The 16,796-nt window shown below is 41.8% G+C and overlaps 1 protein-coding gene across 2 annotated transcripts in view; it reads left to right on the forward strand.

Moving 5' to 3' along the window:
• Window positions 1–419: 419 nt before the first annotated feature.
• The window catches only part of cfap299 (cilia and flagella associated protein 299), a 63,806-nt gene continuing 47,429 nt past the window's right edge, over window positions 420–16,796 (forward strand). Inside the window, exons 1-3 of one of the 2 annotated variants that reach the window (XM_029511456.1) lie at window positions 420–541; window positions 3,593–3,714; window positions 14,659–14,753. In XM_029511456.1, the coding sequence (XP_029367316.1) occupies window positions 431–541; window positions 3,593–3,714; window positions 14,659–14,753 (328 nt within the window). In that variant the 5' untranslated portion in view covers window positions 420–430. The remainder of the gene's footprint in view (window positions 542–3,592; window positions 3,715–14,658; window positions 14,754–16,796) is intronic. The other variant, XM_029511455.1, reaches the window with a different exon arrangement.

The raw sequence follows: 16,796 nt of genomic DNA on the forward strand, positions 1-16,796 counted from the left end.
GAAAGCCTCCCAAGAAGTAGAGTCCCGTCCGTCACCACATGTGGTGGCGAAAGGTGAAAGGTGTCACGACTGACGGCGGTTTGGATATCTGGTAGTTACTTTCTGTGGAAGTTAAAATGTGGTCAAGTTTTCAGCAACCAAGCACTTTACTTTGACAGGAGGGGAACCAAAGGAAACAATTAAAACATGATTTCACTGGCTAAAGACACTTTTGCTTGGCATCCAACCAAAATACAGCTGAGTTAAAAAATATATATATATATTCATACTATTTCCTGTTGTTTTTGAACTTATTTATTTATTTTTTAAAACTTTGATGGAGCGGTAAAATATTTCGGGAGTGTGTCGACTTCCTGTTTCCTGTCTTCCGGTGGTGACGTAAAGGCCACGCGGCTGCTATGGCAACCGTTAAACACAAGCGGAGGAGAAGATGGAGTACAACAGCGCGGTGGCTCGTTTTCACAATTTTATCACACAATTCAAAGCCTACGAAGATTATCTGGACTCCAAAGTCACGCCGGTGGATTTGTTTTACCTAAAAGTCAGTAACTCCGACACAAGCTGTTCACTTTAGCCCTCGTTTTAGCATTTTAACTTCCCTCCGCCACACCGCTTCCGCTTTCAGCAGAACCGCCTTCTCAAAGTCTTTAGTTTAAGGTTATCCTAGCTATTTGTCAATATTTCACTGAATTAAAATACAATGACTGACTTTTTTGAATCTCTAAAACCCCTTCTTTTATTCGGCGTGTATCGAATCATCCAAATTGTTTTTATTAGCAGTAACATACCATTTGTTTGATTATATATTACCTGCGAGACCGCAGCAGTATGTCGCTAAAGTGGCTAGATTATGGCGCGAGTAAACCGTCTTTATGAGCTGAGTTTTACCGGCATATTTGCCATTTAATAAGATTATTATTCGCCGTATTGGGCTCTGCAGTCTCTTGGTCGTTGTGGAACAGTTTAACGGGCGTTATCACATGCTGGGAGTCTTGGCGGTGAGCAAAATACCAGAATTACCGACATTTTGAATAGAATGTGGCGGGTGGTTCTCCATATTCAAAACAACGTGCAAAATATGCGAGCATTTACTGTTATTAATATCATAGTTGTTTCTCTCCAACAAAACATCCACTTTAGGTGTATAAGAATCAGTAGTTGCAGCCATGCATGGTTTGCCATGGGGATAAGTTTGGTTGGTGTAGTTTCTGGGGTCACACAGAAGGTGGCAGCCACACACAGCTTGAGCAATGGCATTTTAACCAGACAAGAAGCAAACCAACCTACAAATCTAAAGTTACTTTAGAGAGAATGCATATAAATACGTTTTCTTAACATTCTCAGAAAAAGTTCCTCATTTGTACAATATCAGAGCTGTAGAGACAAAAGAAAAATCTGGTTGAAAAAGGCCAAAACCCACCCAGATTATGTTCCGAAGCCCATTTACTTCTATGTACATGTTTGCAATATCACCAGTTTATTCAGTTTTGAACAAAGTTCATCGGCCTACAAGGCATTTAGAAGTTCTGCAGTTAATTTAATGAAAAGAAAATGCTTTAGAATTCAATTCAACTGTCTAGGTTCAGTTACTGAAAAGAAAGTGAACATTATTACTGAAATGGTTTTTTATACCTGCATTTGCTGCCTTTAAGAGGAAGTGTCAGGGTCTGCATTTGCGAGTTACACTTTCAAGCCAGTTAAAGAGAGTGTCTATATTGCATCTAGGTTTTCTTTTAAGTTGAATCCATGCAGATTTTTGGACTTAAATTATATTTAACCTGCTCTGCAATAGTGCCAGTCCTTTCATCGCCAGCAGGTGGCCCACTTGTAAATGTTATCCCGAACTGCTCCTTTGGCCACTTTGTTTGAACACCTGTGTCCACACAGAGGAGAGAACATGTCCTATCGGACCTGATAATCAACTGCAGTCAATCATATCAAACTCAATCACCCCTGTTTTTGTGACAGAACACAGACCCAGGTCATCTAGCTTGTGCCGGCACACATGAATCTGCTGATAAATCAGTCAATAATAAACCTATTTTTCCCAGATTATGCTATTTAGGACTTCACAAACTACGACTGTGAGCTCTGAAAACTGAAGCAGTTAATTGGTTGTGCTACAAAGTCACTATGGTCTTGTCCATTGATTTTTTTGGGGGGGATTGGTCCAAGTCCTGCTGTGTCGACTTTAAGAAGCAGTTCATTCAAATAGACTTATTCAATGAGCCTTGAAAATGAAGACAATGATTTTCAGGCCAATTTTAGGACCGAGAAATGTCTGAGTCTCATTTCTGGTGAGCCACATCAAAGTTGGAGGAAAATATAACTTTTCCTCTCTGGTGCGGACGCAGGCCGACTGCGAGGATTTTGGGTAGGAGGACATGTGGCAGAAGCTTTGATCTGACAAGCCGCAGGATTTGACAGCAAGATTTGGTTTTTAGATGATGACTTTATGGCTTGGCTTTAATGACAGCGGCTCTGCAAACAGTGATTGGAATAATGTAGCTAACAATCCCCACTAAGGCGCTCACATATGTATGCCCTTGCACGCACACACACACACACTTAGAACATGAATCGACCTGTGTGTATGCATGAAAATCGCACAAAACTGAACTGTATCTGAAGCTTGTGGTGTTGCAGAGCAGGAGATCAGTTACATATTTTGTGGGGGGAAAGTAAAATAATAGTTTTAAGGCTTTAGTGGTGAGTAAATCCAAGATCTTGGTGGTTGACAAAATTTCTAATTTCATTTGTCAGCGGTGATTAATGAGCTGGACTCAGACGCAGAATGTTACAGAAACATGATACAGGCTTTCTATCTGAAACGACCACTGATGCATCAATCAGCTCATAAAAAATACCAAATATTCTCTGTTGAGAATATTATTAAAGAGCTGTTTCTTTTTTCTGTTTGAATCTTTTTAAATTGAATATATTTAGATATTGGATTCACATTTTTCACTATTCAATCAGGTCCCCTATTCAACATTTCTTCCTTGTCTCATATGAAGTTTTTCTTTCCATGAAGAGTTTTTCTGCTTTGATATATGACAGTAATATATGTCAGTGAGCCAAACAGAATAGAGGATCTGAGCCTCTTCTTCGACCGGCTGACTGTTCATGGGCTGTGATCCAATATAAGTGCTGCAGATTTCATGTTAACACTCAGAGAAACCAAATACTGGAGAACTGGATGGTGGATCCAGGTGGGCTGGATCCACCCACCTGGATGAGGACTTTGATAACTTTGTTGTGACATCACAAAGTTCAGACATTCCTGACGGCTGGTTTTGAGGGTCAATTTGTGAATACAGGCTGTGATGATTTTTCTGTGATATACCTTTGATATATTCACTGTATTAATATAGGACAGAGACATGCTTTACAATGGACCTGTGTATGTGTAATCATAATGAAAACACTCGTTTTACTCCTAAAGTGGTTTCTAAGAGCAGTGAAAACAAATAATAAATTAAGAGGATTGTGTGATAATGCAGCACGAAAACATCTGACAATCTCCTGGCCCGACTGCAGGCCCTGTCCCCTCTCCTCGACTGACTCCTCTCATTTCTCTTGTCTCTCGCAGAGCAGGGAGTTGGCTCGTCAGCTGGTGGAGCTTGGCCACAAGGGCACAGTCCTGAGCAGGGAGGAATTCGAGGAGAAGAAAGCAGCTGTACAGGCTGCAGAGGCCGCGAGGAGCAACAGTCTGTACACCCGGAGACGGCCAACGTGAGTTAACGTCCCACCAACCTGCTGCCACGCTCAGTGAGGTGTGGTCTGCAGTGACTAACGGGGAGGCAAACTCACACCATATCAGGAGGCTCTGCTGGACTCTGAGAATGAATCTTGGCTGTTCTAGTGTCTGAATGTGGTCGCTGGATTTGGGACTCGGTGTGGCTAGGAGAAGAAAAGTTACTCCTCGGTTCTCAGACCCTCCGTGTTAGTGTTCTGTGGTTCATTGTGCCGACTTTTCATACAGCGTGAAGGAATAATATTTTTAGATGAGTGATCCTATGTCTTTTCACCAGAATTTGTTTGTTGTGGCGGAAGCTGGGAGCTCCTTCTGTATCGGTTTCTGTACCAGTGCTGTGGTGTCTCAGGCGGTTTCAGATCCAAAGTCTGCTCATATTTTTTCATTAAATGATATAACCATAAAAAAAAGAAAATCCTCTGACATAAATCATCCACAGTTTTTTCAATCTGTTTTCATATAATTTCTTCCTTGACGTCTGACCCGGGTGGAATCTGATTAAGGCATTGTGTTATTGTTGCTACATGCAGTTAATGGCAGCAGACACTGGCGCACAAAAAGCAAATAGCATTGAGTTTTTGTCAAGCAGCTCAGGTGGTGTGGGTGTTGTTATTACAAAGACAAATCATTTTGTAATGTAACATGACAGCTGCAAGAAACAGCAGAAACGTGCAGCAGCAGTGTACATTCATGAGTTTGACTGACCGAGGCAGGATATCGCTGAATGATGTTGAATTAGTAGCCTTCACTTTTTTACGCTGTGCTATCGATTGAATGCCGCTCCGCTGCTGGCACTTGTCGTTAAGGCTTGTTTGCAGGTAAAATGAAGAGAGAGCCAGTCCCTGCTGATCACGGAGTTCATCGTTTAGTCCATAAAATGCTAAAAAGCCTGCTTTGATGACTTCACTTTATTTGGTAAGATAGATAATAATAAAAACAACAACAACAATAGTAATAATAACTTTTTGGATACAGGACCTTTTACAAAGTGCTTTGACAAATGAAGCGATGGAAGACATAAATGAGGTGGATAAACTGATGTGAAAAGTTGAAGTAAAAAAGTAAAGAATAACTACAATTGATATTTAATCTATTATCAGATGTGACAAAGAAAAGAGTTTGGAGCAGCTCATTAAGTCCATGTCCTGCACGAATGAGGTATTTATATTCCCGACTAAAGTCGGATCAAAATGCGCAACAGAACCAAGCTGGATGACAAAACTGCACACTGGAGTCCTCTGCAAACACGCCCTCCCCTCTAGGAAAGTGATCAGACAGATTTCTGTTCTCATTCTTGATAAAGCCACGCTGCTGTGGTCTCTCCTTTGATGACAAGCCAGAACAGAGTCCAAATAAGACACACACACACTCGGTATCCAAACATTTACCTGCTAGGTGTTGCATTTGATTGAACCTTCAGATGCTTATCCAAATGTGCAGATGTCTCGCTGTTGTCCCCACCCCACCCCCTCCACTCCCGGCTTCTCCTCCAAAACGTCTGCGAACATCAGTGACACTGGTGAAATGGGAGCCTCCACACCTGCAGTTACAGTGATATTAGGCCACAAAGCCTTTCATCTTGTCCCAGCAGGATCCAGGGAAATGTTGTAGGGGAACACTGGGATGTTATATACACAGTAGTCTGTTCCCTTTCCAAGATCGACATCCACGTAGAGTCTGTTTTCAAAGGCCGCGCTCCTGTCCCGAGATGTGTTTGCATGTGTGCTGCCTTTGTTTGGGATGCAGGATTAGATTCTCACCTCGTGGAGGTTTGGGCGGTTTGTAGACGACACCAGCTGGAGTATAATGCAGATTGTGACTCAGAGTTACAGCAAAATAACATTTCATGTATTGCTTTTTCATGTTACACAACATTTTACACGAGAGACCTTCGGTTTCTGTTGAATGAACAAAAGCGTTAAAGGTAAAAACATGCCAAAATTATTATTGGGTGCATTTCTGTTAACCTGCTTGGCGCACAAAAAATGAGACATATGTGAGACATGTGAGACATAGAGATGGCTTATCCAGGTTTAAAGAAGCTGCCCAGTTCACTGAAAGGATTTGTCCTGAAAAACACCTGTTCAAAAATGGCCTTCGCTGCTTCGTCTGTACTTTTTATTTTTAGATTTTTGTCATGATCAATTATACAGGGGCTAATTTTTGACAAGCGCTCTGCAGTGGACAGATGGGAATGCTCTGTTAACGATCGGACGTTGCTGGGAAAGACATCGCTCATGGCCGTTTTTCCCTCTGTTGTTCTGAGCTGTTGCTTTTTGAATCCTCTCCAAGGTAATTAACCAGCAGTGTTATGGCGTTTCAGAAGGAAAACACTTGACATTGGACATAATCCTGTTCTAAGTAAGTGATAGCTTATTACAAATGTATGTCTTTTTTTACATCGAGTGTAAGTTAAATAATAATCTGATACGTCTGCTGACTTTAAGGCTTCCTCACACTGTTGTCAGTCATTATATGACCTGCTGTGAAAAATGTATGTAAGTACTTTTCACCTGCTGTTTGGATTATTTTTGCAAAGCTAACAACCTGAAGCCGACATGTGTTCTACATACATAGTTTTTGAACTAATTAACAGCTTCAATTGCTCTCCCACCCCAAAAAAATTTGACATCCTGAAAAAGACCTTGACAAGACAGAAAAAGAATAAATAAATTACACGCACAACACTTGCAGACTTTTTCCATCAAAAGTGGTCAGATTGAGCGGTGCGCCCCCTCCCACTGTGTGTCTAAATGGAGATTACTCTTTCCTCTGTGGCTTTTCTGATTGGACTTCCAACCAAACTGACCTCCTGACCTCCTGTTATGGTCACACTGTGAAAACACGGGCCCCCAGGGTGCAATGTACCACCTGCAAAGTGGATACGCACAATCACTACAGTGTCTTGGAAAAAAAAATAAAAAGAAAAGACAGTGGCCACAAAACCTGGCAGCCGTATGGTAAACAGGCTAAATGTAGCTCTTCTGGCTGGAAAAGAGGAAGAAGAAGAAAATAATGTTGGAATCGAGCTGTGGATTTAGATTTGCATTTATTTGTTTCCAAAAACGAGTGCTTCCCCTCAAGGTGTTTGCACTTCCACACTCTCCTGCCGCGGTAACCGGGCAGCCATGCTGTTATGGGAATGCTGTAGGCTTTAACCTACCTCTCCTCAGGCATGTCTTTTTTCACTGCTCTGTCACTGCGCTGTGTTTTCTCTCCCCTTCCTTTCTCTTCTTTTTAACCTCCCAGCTCGCCCTTGGAGACCTTTAGTGCCTGCAGGTGTATAAATAGAGCTGTTTTCAATTAAGGAGCGAACCTCGCCTGTAGCGTGCATCTGATCAATGAATGCCCCTGCACCTGTGGTAATAAAATACCAAGGGAGTGGAGATAGTGCCGTGAATGCTAATCAGATGTTGCCCTGTTGTTGCCCCGTCTCATTCTTAAGGACAACACGCTCCTCCTGACAGCTCGGCTGTGAAAGGGAGAAAGAGGAGGTGGGGAAGGGGTTTGCCAGCACATCACAAAAAAAAAGACCAAACAAAAGACCTGGTGCGCTCATCAGACATAAGTGAAATTCAATATGTGATTGGGGAAAAAAAAGTTGTGTGGTTGTTTGACTCAGGAGAAAACAAAGTGGTTGGCAGGTAGCAGCTGCAAAAGAACAAAGTATGGTTCTGATTCCCTGTTTTGATTTTGAATCCATTTTGCCAAAAAGTAAAAAGATATAGATTTATTAGTAATGTATGATTGCTAATTTAACTTTCACTGAGTCTAAATTGATTGGATAAATTCCTGAGATGATCTAAATCCCAATCTGATTTCATAAAATGGTATCAAGCATAAACCTGACTACAGGAAAAGAACGTATTCTGGTCATGAAGAACAATTAAAAGTTAGTTGTTGTGCCGTACTGCACACACCTTTACTGCAACAGAACTTAAATATCTTCTTTAATGTGACGCAATCACCTGAAACTGTGATTCAACCAGAATATGTCCTAATCAGAAGTCTGAATAGTTGTGCATTTTTATCTGGGATAAGAATAACATTTAATCTGAAGTCAGAGACAAAGAGGAGGAGAAGGGGAGCACTGCTGAGCAGACGTGAGGCCTCCATTTCCTGCCTGCTTCGACTCTGACTCGGGCCCAGAAGTCCATGTCAGCATATGTCCTGACCTCGCGTGCTCACGGCAGCGCTGCGAGGTTTCCATCAGGCTCCCTGCGATCTCCCCACAGTGCAAACCACAGCCATTCTCATTGTCCATTGTGCTGCTACGTTTTTACAGTCTGCCTCAAGAATTCTCCCCGCTCTCTAACTCTCTCCTCTATATTAAAAGTGAGCCATCACTCGCTGCGCCAAGCAAAACCAGCGCCACGAACACGCACGGCAAATACATCTCACTGCGGATCCAGCCTCCAGATGCTTAGCGAAAATAAGATTGTGGATGTGACTGACATGAGAAGCCTCGCAAAGCCTGATCCCGGGCTCATTTTTAGCGAGCCAAACCACTGCCACTCTCCTCGACTCGGGCCCTCGGGCGATGGGGGTTTTGCAGTCTCTATTACATTTGCTGTCAAGCCAATTGCCTTCCTTGCACTTTGCGAATTTGGACGGGTGTGTAAATTTGGAGCTCTCCCCCTGCGAGCTCCATCCAGAGACACACATCCTGCCAGGCTTAAGCTCGCCACCACATCCCACCGCGCAGCACATACATCAACACATACACCAGTTTAGGACCAGCTGGTGTAGCAGATAATAAATAACATGCCGCTCTTTGACCTGGAAGCTGCCAGCTTTTAGAAGTTGTTTCATAATTCATATTAATGGCTAGATTAATGAAACATGTGCCTTCTGTCACTGGCTGCATCTAAGACACACAAAGAAAGAAAAAACAAAAACAAAAACAAAACCTGTTTCAAGTTTACTAGAGGTTTTGTTAAGACAGCCGATCCGACAGATTCCTGATCTTGATGTCTCACTTTTAACCACAGCAAAATGCCAAGACTGGAGGCAGAAGGGGACAAACTGTGGAAAGTGAAGAAAAGATTGGCCGTATTGTTAGCAGAGTATTATAATCTGTCTGGACTCGCTGCAGAAACAAGTGTTATCTACTCAGATATTGAATGACTCAGGTTTAGACCACAATAAAGAAGTAATTTGCTTCTAAGATGGTTAGAATATAAGATGGTTATCACAGCTGTTAAAACGGCCAAAAAGCTAGCCAATATGACAAATTAATATCACAAGTATTATGATTAATAAATTACTTTTCTTTGGTCTTTATCGGTCCCTCTTTCTTTGCTGAGCTGTGCTCTTTGCATGTTCAGCGCTGTGATTGCACAAGTTGGTGGTCTCACCTTTGGTCTCTATCGCACTCACTGCTGTGTAGTACTTAATGACTATTAAAGAGCCCATCAGAACCCTAACCCTAACCCTCTCCACTGCTGCTGGGCCAGACTTCATTAAATTAAACCAGGTTCAGCAGAGTTTTAGGTGCTTGTACGTGTGTCATCATTGTGTCCGGATTTGAGTGAATGAGGACTAACTTTTGTTGGAAAGGATGGAGACGTGACTGAACTGAGTGGAAACCCACTGTGACATCACACATTGGTTTGAGAGCTGCCATTTTGAAGCCTCAAGTTTGTAATTTGGATGTCGACACTTTGGGTTTTTCTATATTTAGAGAAGGTGGAGCTCAAGAGGAGCATGAGGTGGATCTGACACTCCATCCTCTGCTTTATCTGTCTGTTTTCCTCTAAGTGAACATCACGTTGTATTGAAGACTGCAAACTAGAGACTCAGACCATAAACTCATCAGGAAAGCGTTTACTGATCTGATAAATCAGGAGGAGGGACATTTTCCCATAGGCTTCAATCAGATTTTACAGCTTTTTATGATAAATAATTAACCACAATGAACGAGTCGTAGGAGATTCTTCATCACTTTAGACATTTCTTTGTTTGATTGTTAAACCTGATGTCTAGTGTTTGCTTGCAAACAGTAAAACATTTCCTTTGCCTCCCGGCTCTCGGCCCCCACTGCCGAAAAATAAAAAGAATGCTGAATTTGTTTGTTACTTCCCTTAGGATACACAGGAAATGTGGAGTGATGTTGATGTGCCGTGCTTGATCATATGTGATAGAAGCCGTCCTGCCGTTACCACACCCAGCAGACTATGGCTAAGTGCCCCTGATAAAGGGCAGGAAATAGTTTCCACATCACAGCTTTTCCCATCAGGGTACCAGGCCGCACAGCCTTCTCCTCCTTTGTACTGCCGACCAAGGATGAGCGTCGCTCATTAAGTGGCCTGCAAGGTTCTGGAGGGGAAGGGTCTGAAATCGGTTGATGAATTATTCCCACCTTGTTCTAATTGATATTCGGACTGTAAGCATGACACCACAGAGGATGGAGTTCCAGCTCCTGAGTACTTCCAGCAGTAAATAAATCAGAAATAAACCTGCAAGAATTCTCCTGCTAAGGAAATTCTTCAGTAATCAGCACTTGAAATGAGTTGAAAAATAATTTTAAATGATTTCACATGTGTTGCTTTGCATTACAACATAAGCTAATAAACTGATGAGGGAGAAACCACACTCTTAACATGTGCGAGACAGACAGGCATTTCAGGGGAGAGAGTGAGCTCTGTCCCTCCTTTTAGGACCTGCTTACATTGGAGAAGATGATCTTCTGCTCAACACAACCTGCACACCCACACAGTCTCCGTCTCTTTCTGTCCCGATATCAGTCTCTGAATATTGAGGAAATGCACTGCGTGTCCCCTAAATGGAATATGTCTAATTTGGTCTCAAAGAGCAGCCAGAATGAAAAAGATGACAATGATTCCTTTGATCCACGCTAAAAAAACACATGCACTCCTCAGGCAGGCAATGCAAAATGTGCAACCTCCCCAACCCCAAAAAGCCAGTGTGGCCACAATACACAAAGAAACTCAGGTAAAATATCATGCGTAGCACATGTGTAACTGATACATTCAGCTCATTGTAATCAGAGGTGACAGAGGATTTTAGAAAAAGCCCAAAATAAAGTAAATTGTCATGCTGTGTGGAATTTCCCTTGACGTCCACCAGCCCAAAATAATATTTTCCATAAGATTCATTTTCCCAAGCACTCAGGAAAAATACTCTGGTACAGTATGTGTTGTTTCAGAAGAAATCATTGTATTATTTGAAAGTTCCCATCTGTCATACTGTCAAAAAGCTGCAGGCTAATGAAAGATTCAATCTGCTAATCTGCCTCCCGAATACGAGGAGAAATTATTTCGAAGAACAACATCTTTTACCCGTCACGACATGAAAATCAGCTCCTCCTTCTCCACTTTGCCGAATGTTTATTTGCAAAACGAAGTCTACGAATTAAGAAGGAATGCTAGAGCTCAGCTCCTCAAAGAAATTTTAACGGAATTTCATTAATCGCACTGGAAATTACATGCCGGTGCAAGAGGACGCAATTTGGTACAAATCACATTTGTTTTGAATGGATGATGAAATTTCACAAAACAATATATCAGATTTCTTTGCAATCTTCTGCACCTTCCTGTGATTTGTGCCACAGCAGACTGGACCAGACCGGACCGGGTTGGTTCGTGGTTCCTGCCCATTCCTCTCTCCTACCGTTCATTCGAGGTCTAATAGAAGATCATGACGTCCACCAGAAAAATGGCAGTATCGTCTCTTTAGCTGTAAATAAATCCAAAAGACAAATTATTGTTCAGGTTTTAGGACACTAACACTTAATTTAATACGTCTGCATGAACATATTTAGTCATAAATGCATGAACACAAAGAAAACTATGAAAGCACGTGCAGACTTTGTCAAAATAACACTAAAAGAAGCAAGCCATGGCAGATAAATATTACCAAATCATCAATGATCTACAAACGCACGCGAAAATGAAAAGCAACACATTGTGTAGCTGTTGCATGAGCTTCAATCCTCCATTTCAACCCAGAGTAAATTTATAAAATGACCAGATGAAGGAGTGAAAATAAACAAGTGGCTTGTCACATCATCATTCAACACAATTAAACAATCTAACCTGAAAGATGGTAGAAATAAGGAAATTAGATCTCAAACACTGACGATGAAGCATTAGCTGAGGATTCTTGTGGTCCAGGAGGAAGGGCCCTGTTTTGGTACAACTGAGCTCGTTTCTGTGTAACTTTGTGTTGACACATGTGTAAACACACTTGGAGGACAGTTGCCGTTCCCTAACAGCTGTTCAACCCCAACAGAGGTGGACAAGTCGTCACATGACCTCTAGTTCAGAGCTCAGAGAACAGGAGTTGAGACTCGTTGATTGATTATTAATTGATTCCACAGTTTAATTATTGTTAAACCTTGTTTACTGACCTTGGCTGACTCCAGTGAAACAGTTGGAGGATGTGGTTGTTTTCCTTCTTCTACAGTTCAGTTCTCTTTTAGATGTGTTTAGTTGTATTTATCCTGCATGGTGTGGAAGGATTGCCAGGTATTTTATAGCAAAATGTGCTGCAAACCATTTCAATCCCTAACAGTAGATGACATTTTAATCCAGCTAGACTTCCTGGTTTGATCCCCGTCGTTTTCAGTACGAATCCCTGCAAATAGCGCTCCGTCTTCATTTCTAAATAAGCTTTCAAGTTTAAAAACCCAGATCTTTTCTGCAAAAACAACCAATTGGGTTGCTTTTCTGGTTGGAGGGTGGTCTCAATAGATCTGGAGTGTGTTTGCCTCTTTAACCTGACATAAAACAGCACACATGCTTTGTAAAATTAATGTTATACGTGTCGTACAGATGTCGATTTTTTTTTTCTCCAATAAGCCAGATGACGACCGTTCACATCCCTTCCTCTCATTTTGTTTTCTTCCCTAATTCCACAGCCCACCTGCTTTGACCACAGTCCAAAAACAAGACACTTAAAACACAAGCCTAGATCACAGTTTATCTTAATACCTGGTCATTAGCCGCTAATAACCATCATTTAATAGTGAAATTCTTGTTATCCCTCCTAAATGAGGCTTGATAAGAAATTTGCTAATTGACGGGAAACTCAAACTTGCAGCGCTCCATATGTTTTGCTGAAGTATTATTCACTCTCCGTGACTGTGTCTGTTGCTTTAGCTACTGGATGGGGTAACCCCAGTCACTTGCCGCCTCAACACCTGTGTTTACTTTGGGGCCTCGGCCCCCATGACCCAGCAGCAATCCTTCACTCACTCAGGAGATGGAGTGAGCTTCCAGCCTCCAAATATGTGCTGTCCCTGCACTTTCACCGCTGCGATTCCGCTAAGACTTTCATTATGGAGCACGGGCCAAACGACAAGTATAAATTACAATCCCTTTCCAAATTCTGGTCAATTTAGACGTTCGCATTCGGAGCTCTTTCACCGGGATGTTAAGCTCGAGCAGAAATTGGCTGTTTGTCCTTGCTTGTTGTGGCCGTTGAGGCTTTTTAAAGTGCTTTGGGAATGGAAAGCGAATCCAAGGAGCCATTAGTGTAGAATATAACTGAACTTGTCTTGTCGTTGGCCCGAGCAGCAGACAGGATTGGGTGAATTTATTGTGAATATTCAGCAGTAACATAAAGATGAAAGGAACAGATTTATAACTGGTTCAAACTTGCAGGTGTTTTTAGGGAAGTTTGGGATTAGTGCATCCTTTTACAACCTCTGCTTTAAGGCCGACTTTGAACCTTTGTACAGCTTACATAGCAAATGTGTCTGAAGCTGCAAGAACAAAAACTTTACATTTACTTTTTATTTGATTAGATTTATTAATTTATGTTATTAATCTTATTTATCTACAGGATTTAAGATTCTTTTCTCAAATAAAAATGTGCTTATAGTTCCCTCTCCTCTCTCAGCCTGTCTTTGGTAGATAGCTGAGTTTGGTAGCTTGGCTGTTACATCACAAAGTTTAGGAAGTCGTGATGTTCAGTTTTAATGCTCAGTTTCTGTGCATTTTGCCCAAAAACTGAGCTCTTTGATATTTTCACTTATTGTTCACAGAATTCAGCCTGATTTTGAAAAAAATGAAGGTCATTTCAGATCACAGATTTCATCCACGTTGTAACTGAACGGCTTGTCTTCGTAACCACATCTGAGGCGTCACCAATGACCTGTTTACTGCCTGTTGGACATTAACTCACCGTGAATCTGATGAGAGTCCATTCTGGATGCAGGCCAGAGCTCTGTTGCTCGTACTGCAGTGTTAACTGTTCAAATATAAGTGCCAATGTTTTTTCAGGTGTGGATACTTCAGCTCGTGCCAAAACCAGTTTCTATGGAAACAAGCCAGCCTAAATGTAAAAAAATAAAATAAATAAAACAAAATTGCTGCCATGGTATCAGAAAAAGCCATTAAGCTCTTCTGATTAATACGTTGCTCCGCCTTCTCAATTGAAAAAAGGCGGCTGTGACGTTCACGGGTTTTGCAGACTTCTGTTTTCGGTCAGAGTGAGAACGTTGGCCATCCAACAACATTTCTCATCATTTCTTTTAAGTAAAGGTGTTTGGAACATTTGGGAGTGTCTTCACATCTTGGCAGTAGTAGCAGCAGGTTGAGTCTGCCTTCTGACTTGCATTCTCAGATTTGCATTCCCTTGCTTCTTGCAAAAATAAGGTCTTAAATGTGACATTAAATATTTGATTTATCATATAATTTTATTAATTTGCCTCCAGAAAATGTAGTATTGTGTTTACTGAGACATATCTGAAGATAAAATTAAATGCAGTGAAGATTGTTTAGGTTGTTGCCAATGCAGAGTTAGGCCAGAGTACACTGAACTTAAAGTTTGTTAAAGGGTGAAAAGCCCCCATAAGGAACCTTAAAGGCTCCATGTGAATTTTTTTTTCAGGTTAAGGGAAACATTTCAAACCGTTTGAGTGTTGTCTTTTCCAGGACACTGGCAAGTGCAGGAAAAGAACTCAAAGATAACTTCCTGAAAGCCCTGGCAGAGCGAGAGGAGGCCAACCGCAGTGGGAAAATGACTGTGAGTACATTATTACAGCACTCCAATTGCTACGTAATGGGATTCCCCTCAAATATTTCTGCAATTCCATTAGGATGGGAACAAAATCCATACTGTGTCAAGTTGAGTGGAAATGCCCCTCCACCACCAACTGCACCCCAGCCCTCTCCCCCCACCTCCCGACTCCAAAGACCATGAGAGCCTACAGCCCGCCCTTCTCCCATCCATAAAACTATGTTTACCAAACTCCAACTACCTTGTCTTATGTGTGCTTTCCAGTTTGAGCCAGAATGATCATCTCTTAAGGGGCCTTGCCTGAGGAGACTTCAAGGGCTTTTACCTATGTGAGGGCCCTTTATGACTCTTCCCACTATATCTAGTTTATTTAACCCTGCTCCAAAGGTTTGAATTTTTCACTACACCAAGTGTCGTATAAGTCTTGTTGTCGTTACAGCCTTTTTCACAGAACAGCTTAAAAATGAAAGTATTAAATGTATGGATTATTCTTCTGTTACAGCTATTTATAGTGTCTTCTTCTGTGGACACAGGGGTCAGAAGTGATGTAAGTTACGTCACCGGTCAAAGGTCGTACAGACTGTACTTGGAAAGTGTACATACCAACAGGCATGTGCAAACATGTCTATGCAGACTCCCCAATGTAAGCTGCTTTTCCTGCAATGTAAGTCTTTATAGGAGTAACAAAAATGGCACCAGATCGTCAGACTTATCAGTCATTAGTTAGAAAAAAGGCTTTGAAATATGAGGCATCTTGAGGCGAAGACCATGGATGGTCGATGAAAGTGGATGAAGACTGCATTCTATAAATGACACTCGGGGGGTTCGATTCATTCAGATTGAGATTTATTAAACTAATTTTTTTCTCTAATGAGTTTACGGTCTCGGCCTCTGGTTTCAAATCGTCTTCATTACAGCATGATGTTCATTTTTAAAATGAAAGTCCCACACACTATCGAAAAGTTTTCAAAAAACCAAGAGGCAGTTTACAGACTACTGGACAACGTCATGGTGGAAGTGCAGAGAGATTTGGAGGATTCCCTCCCCCATCTGTGGCAGTCTGAAAGCTCTGCAAGCTGGCAGGAGGTTTGTACTGAAATGCTGAGGGCTTTAAAATGGCCTGGAGGTTGGGTTTGTCTGTTGACTCTTTCTGGACTGAGCCTGGAGAAGTTTTGTGACAAAGCAGCAGCGTCATGTGGGGGCAACAGTTGGAAAATAAGCTGCCTGAGTTTCTGGTCTTTGTTTATCTGTAGCTAGAACTTTGCCAATGCACCATCACAAATTCTCTAATTTTCATGGACAGAAGCTCCAGTGTCCAGTTGGCTTCATCAGTGCACAGCGGGGCAACTGACAACTGGCAAAGTGTGTAGCTGGCAAATCGGAAGAAAATTCCTCCTTGAGTTTGGGGTTCAGTTACTTCCCCAAGTAAAGGAGCTTAATTATCTTTATCTTTAGGCGTCATTCATGAGCGAGAACAAGATCAAACGGCGTATAGATGCAGCATCTTATTGCCTCTGTATGGGCTCCAATCCTCATATATGACTGATGATAAGCTGATGAAATCCATACACTTCAGCCAGGAGGTCAGGCATGCAGCAGGACTCTGGAATAGAATGAAGCTCCCTTCGTTGAATGTTGTGGGCAGAAGCAACTTGGAGCGGACTAGCAGACTCTATAGCTAATAGCCGGACGGATTATATGTCTTGCTTGGCCTGGAAATGCCCTGGAATCCCAGAGGAAAAGGTAGAGAAAGTGTCTGGAAGGAAAAGCTTTTGGGATCTCTTGATTATCGCCCCCAATCTACTGCCTTCATGGGGATATAAAAGGTCTAGAAAGCATTTTGATGTTTATTACTTGCACTTCTGTCTTGACAGAAGTCAAGCTTGTTGTTTTTAAATCATGGGCAAAACCTGCATGCTTAATTAAACTGCGATGCACTGGGGAGATATTATAACCCCTGACCATGAAGCTGAATATTTTTACTACAAACAGTACTTTTAACACCATCCCGTGTCTCTTCTTACACTTTATGATGAATGGAATGTGTACAGTT

Source organism: Echeneis naucrates, chromosome 9, assembly GCF_900963305.1.
Source record: "Echeneis naucrates chromosome 9, fEcheNa1.1, whole genome shotgun sequence".
NCBI classification, from domain to species: Eukaryota; Metazoa; Chordata; class Actinopteri; order Carangiformes; family Echeneidae; genus Echeneis; species Echeneis naucrates.